At 37.0% G+C, this 5,747-nt stretch overlaps 1 protein-coding gene across 1 annotated transcript; it reads right to left on the reverse strand.

Moving 5' to 3' along the window:
* Positions 1 to 662: 662 nt before the first annotated feature.
* LOC117923401 (protein CHUP1, chloroplastic-like) lies at positions 663 to 5,059 on the reverse strand. The gene is made up of 7 exons (XM_034841664.1): positions 4,095 to 5,059; positions 2,927 to 3,871; positions 2,478 to 2,609; positions 1,808 to 1,989; positions 1,627 to 1,738; positions 1,281 to 1,424; positions 663 to 964 (listed from the first exon to the last, which is right to left on the reverse strand). Exons 1-7 carry the CDS (start codon positions 4,857 to 4,859, stop codon positions 839 to 841), a joined length of 2,406 nt encoding a protein of 801 aa, XP_034697555.1. The 5' UTR covers positions 4,860 to 5,059; the 3' UTR covers positions 663 to 838.
* Between the last annotated feature and the right edge of the window lie 688 nt (positions 5,060 to 5,747).

A 5,747-nucleotide genomic window follows, 5' to 3' on the forward strand; every position in this document is an offset into this window, starting at 1 on the left:
TGAAATCCCTACTCTTCAACATTAAAGATCCTATTGAAAATCAGCAAATTTTAAAAATGACAACACCAACTAAAATCTAGATATTTAACCAATAATAGCTTTCAGTTCAATTTTATCTTCAACATTATTAACATTCGTTTGAAACTGCAAAAAATCCTAACCAAGAACAAAGAGAAAAATGGAGGACGTGAAGAATCTCAAAGAAAAATGAAATACGAGAGAATTTCGCTCTTTGATTTTTGACATGAGTAAGATTCTAATCTTTAATCCGTTAATATTTTCTTTAGGGTTTTGAACTTCAACGAAAAGGGGTAGCAAAAAACAGGAGGAAAAAGAAAAAAAGGCTAGAAATGAGAGAGAAATGGTGTTTTTAAAGGGCTTAAAGAAGGGTAAAAATGTCCCAAATTGGTAATTTCCCTAGAGAATGAAAAAAATGGGTCCTTTTTCCAATTTCAAACTCATCCCTCTTAACCAAATATTTCTACTTGTGAGGGAAAATTGAATGCCCTCTAATTCCTTTTTTGCAATGTATGATTTGCGTAAAATTGCTTCAAAATAGGATTAATAACTCAAAACAGATCATTCATTACTCAAATTTGGCTTTCCTAAATACAAAATACACTATTCCTTAAATAATTATGCTTCACACAAATCAGCAGAGATGAGTGCCAACACTGCATTTTCATCAAGATACTATGAACAATATATGAGTATCAAAAACTCTACAAAATTTTAAATCCTTCTCTGTTACACCAACTTTTCAACTTTATAACAGTCCCAACAACAAAAAAGGCAACTCATACCAGAATAACTTTGAAAACTCATCTTTGTATTAGACTTACTGAGATGGTAAGCCCACATTGTTTTTCCCTTTCTGATCTTTGTATTTTTTGTTAAGAAGGTGTGCAAGATTGCGAAGCTCCTCAAATGCATGCATTGTTTCTACATCAAATCCTCCTGCAAACTGCAATCAAGCGAGAAAGAAAATGATATTATGACTCCTCTATGTATCTTGGACAGGAGCTAACCTACTCTCTGCTTGTAGTTGATTTAGTAACAGCAAATTAAAGGTTGGGTTGCTATGCATTCTGGTCATGGTTAATGGGATTATGGTTGAGAAGCCTAGAAACTGTCCCTTAATGTTCTAAGATAAGAAAAAACAAAAAGGAATTTGAAACAACAATATAGTTTTGTAGTGAGATGTAGCTGCAGGGGGCCATCCCTACTGCTCCTTAAAACAGGAGTATCTTCGATTTTTATTGTTAATGCATTTTACAAACCTGATGAATTCTGAAAGCAAATCTCACTCCCTGGAGCAGCATATAGTCCATTGCTGGATCTTTTTCAAATGCCCCCTTGGACTGAAGTTCCATAGCTACCCTCCTCATGTACTTCTTAGCCAACTTGACCGAGCCAAACTTTATCTGCAGGCAATGTACAGTGATTGAATATGTAACTGAGGCTGAATAAGTGAATGGATGGAGGATATATAACTGAGGCTGGATAGATAATAAGTTGAATCTTGTCAAGCCTATGTAGTTTTCACCCCATGGCATAAACCAAGTGCGGATTCAAAATAACTTCACGATCATTTTGAATGATAAACACAACATGAGATTACTTTACCTTACTTATAATCCCATTGTCAAGCATCCAATCTGTGGGAATTTGGAACTCCTTACAATTACGCATCAATGATTCTCTTGTTCGGAAAAGGTTATATACACTGCGCTCCATCCTGGCATGGGAGCAGATGATAAGTTACAAACTTTAGGAAGGAGTAAAGGATAGAGTTTCAGGTTCTTACTTCTCAGATAAAGCAACCATTTTTTTCAGGGCAATGTCACAGGGCACTCTCGGGTCATCCTTGTAATAAGAAACTTCTGATTCCAGCTTCTTGAGATCTCTATACCCAAATGCTGCTTCTCGCAATGTGTCAGCCTTCTTCTCTGGCCAATCAAAGTGCTTTAAGACTGCCCTTTCATCCACCTTTGGAAGCATTTTAAGGAACATAAGAAATCTGCGTATCAGTCTTAGAGTGCATTTGGTAGTGATTTTAGAAATTGTTTTTAGACTTTCTTACACTTGAAAATTTTTATCTTTCAAGCATTAAAAAAACTAAAAACACTTCCTAAAATCGCTACCAAACGCACACTTCATTTAATGTTTGAAAAATAATGCTAACAGAAACCTCTTCAATGGTAATGCTATCAATAGATTCCCTAGAAAAGAACAAGCATGTACAGAACAAACAGTCAAGATAGAATAGTTGAAGGGGTTTGTTTATTTCATAGAAAGGCAAAACTTCAAGTGAATTGTGCACAAATCAAGTAGTAATGTCAATGAAATTTTCATTTTGAAACATACAATGACCCTTGTTTATGTATTTGACTTCCCTAAAATGAATTTGTATAATTTCCAAAATTTAGCCAACAAAGTTCACGAGGTTAACTTAGATATGATAATGATCAACTTACAAGAAAGCAAAGCTCATCATCAAGCCACCTCACAAATGCAACAACATCTTCAATGTTCTGATAAATTGCATTATTGACCTCTCTTATCAAAGAGTTCACAAATTCTCCTTGAGTCTCAACATCTGCCTTTATCTGCATACACAATGACAATTGTAAACAAAAAGATCTGAACTGGTCAACTAAAACTCAGTTGAAACCTATTCAAGCAGCAACTTCTAGTTATATTCCAATTTATTTCCATGAAAACATTGGAAAAGAAACAGAAACTCCAACATGACATAAAGATTCCAAGCTTCCATTTCTTTTTCCTTGTCTGTTTGGTAACAAACAGACGACTGATGCTAGAAAGAGAATTTGGGACCCACAATCATTTTCCATTAAAACATCCTAGCTCGAGGACAAATGGGCTGAAAAATGACAAATTGAGTGAGAAATTAGCAAGTACTCACGGCAAGCAAATATGATGACCGATTCTCAATTTCACCAATCATGTTGCTTCGAACATTTGCAACATCAGGGGTATCATAGATTCCTCCATTAGAAGAATCCTTCCTAGAGTCCCTCTTCATAAGGGAATGATAGAACTCGACAACTTGTGGAGCTCGCTGCACAATTCCTGTGGTACTCCTTGCTGAGAACTTAGGAGGAGGTGGTGGTGGAGGGGGAGGTGGAGGGGGTGGTGGAATTTGAGCCAAAACCTCCTCTTTGGGTCCACTTGAAAGGGCACCAGAAGGCCTAGGAGGGGGATTAGGAATGCGCAATGCCCTCTTTTCAACATCTAAAGAAGCCATAAATTTACCAGTTTCCTGGCAATTTCCCCAGAGTTGAGGTTTTTGAACTATACCCAACTCATATTTTTGAGAAACCAATGGCTCTGCTTCCTTTTCCATTTCTTTTGGGCACATAAAACCATCAGATTGTCTCCTCTTACTTTGTACAAGGTCTTCTGCACTGCATTTTGATCCACTTATAGAGTGTCTTCTTCTTGGACTTCTTCCTTCTTCCGGGTCTACCCAACTTTTTTCTAAAAGATTATCAGGGCAATCTAGATTTGGCAAATCCTCACTAATAATAGGCCATTTCTTCAACTTCTTTATCAAATTTAACCTCTTGATGCTACTATATTCTAGGGAATCATCAGTCTGACATGAAAATGAGCTGTCAGATTCACGACTCCCTTCGATTGAATTTGGGCTTGACGTCTTGTCTGAATTTGTCACTGAACATGAATTGCGCAATTCATTCCGTAAACAAGAATTGACCCACCTCAAGTACACAAGCTCCTCCACCTCATTCAATCGGCTCATCTGTAGGTCTTCAACTTGTTTACACAAATCTTCATTTGTGTGTCTTAACAAGGATGCCTCGGCCTGAATATTTGCAACTGTATCACTCTGCTTAATATTCAAGAAAAGGGAGTAAGCAAAGAGAAATATATCAGTTCAATAAAAGGATAAAAATATCATACTTCCAATAGCCACCCAAGATAAAAATCAATGAAAGAATAGGTCATCAGACAAAAATGATCAATAAAAACGCACAAGAAGAATGGTTAAATAAATAAATATTTATTTATTTATATTTTCTCACTAGCCAAACATGGGTTAGTGATCATACCTCATAAACTTTGGAGAGTGTATTCAATTGGGATTCCGTTGAAGAAAGTCTGCAAGAAAGGTCTCGCTTTTGAAGCTGGAGCTCCTTGTTCAAGCGCCTCAACTCAACGACTTCCATCTCAAGAGTTCGCTGTGATGGTGCTGATGAAATTTCAAGGTCTTCCCTTTTCAGTACTTCTTCCCGCCTTTCTGCAATAGAAGCTAAGCCTGATAATTGTTCAGAGAGGCTTGTTTTTTCGGATTCTAGAAGTCTAACTTTCTGAGATAGTTCATTAACTTCGCTCTTCTTCACCTCAAGTTCCCTCTCAAGATCCAAAATTTCCGGATTCCTCTTAAATTCCAACAACTCAGCTTGAAGTTTGAATTCCCTTTCTTTCGACTCCTGAAGCAAGCTTCTCAAATGATCAAGCTCAAGAAACAAGTCACGAGAAGACTTGGTGCGGTTGCTATTGTACAACTGCGGATGAACTTGACTGGCATTCACAGAACACGATAGGTCACCGATAAGCGACCGCTTGACACGGGAATGCGAAGTCACTAATGGGTTCTTCTGGTTGACAATGTCTGAGCTAGTGAGCGGCACTTTCTTGGCAGCCGCAGCGGTCTGCAACTTGTTCTTCTTGTCCGCTGAAAACCCCTTCACAATGTGAGAACCCCACGAAGAAGCAGACCGCAGTCTTGAGGGGTTGCTGCTGGTTTTCCCCTGATTTTGATCGGCAAACTTTAATGATTTCACTCGATTCTCAGATGGGTTTTCTTCTCTCATTGTGAACGAAACTCGAAGATTGACACCAGACAAAATAAATTTTCAACAAGACTTTCACACCCTACAGCCAAAATCGTTTCAGACCCATCAGTATCTGAATGAAAGAATGGTCCAAAAACTTGGCTTAATGGTTGAAAAACATAATGGGTTGGGGGTGGTACTGGAGACTGATGATGAGAGTGGGAGCTCCAATGTCGAGTATCGAGGAATAGGCAGATTTGCTAAAAAAGCGGATGCTTTGGCAGCTTTCCATTATTCCGTTCTTACCATTTGAAATTTTGAAATTTGAATGGTGAGAGAGGAGGAGTGCTGTGGAGAGTGCCCAGGCAACGGTCAGATTGTGCTGGTGGGCCCCACAGTTTAGGGTAGTGTCTGTGTGAAATATGCTTAGAGATTACCGCATTCTTGTAATTTAGCAGTGGCGGAGTTCCCTCCTTTGCTTTCTCCCATGACACGTTGGCCAATGAGCTAAAGCTTTGCAAACCATTTTTAGAAAAAGTAATCAATTGTTTAAGATGATAACCTAACAAGCTTTTTTATTTATGGTTGATTTGACTTAATTTTAAGCTTATAAAGGAAGTCTTTTTTTAAAGATTTTTAAATGGAAAAACTTTTTTTTTAAAAAAATTGTTAATTTTTAATTATTATATTTAGTGAGATTACAAATATTCCTATAAACTTTTGTATTTAAAACAAATAATTTTTTTAAAACTCTTTTAATGTTGTAAATTTCATAATTAGCTTTTGAGTCCTAATGCTTTTTTTTTTTTTTAAACTCAATTTAGTTACAATCAAACACTAGACTAAAGAACTTTTATTATCTGAAAGCTCTTTTAAGTCTCACAAATCGGTCTTTGTGGAAATAGTGAGCTCCAACCTAGCACATTT

The sequence above is a fragment of the Vitis riparia genome, chromosome 10, assembly GCF_004353265.1.
Source record: "Vitis riparia cultivar Riparia Gloire de Montpellier isolate 1030 chromosome 10, EGFV_Vit.rip_1.0, whole genome shotgun sequence".
NCBI classification, from domain to species: Eukaryota; Viridiplantae; Streptophyta; class Magnoliopsida; order Vitales; family Vitaceae; genus Vitis; species Vitis riparia.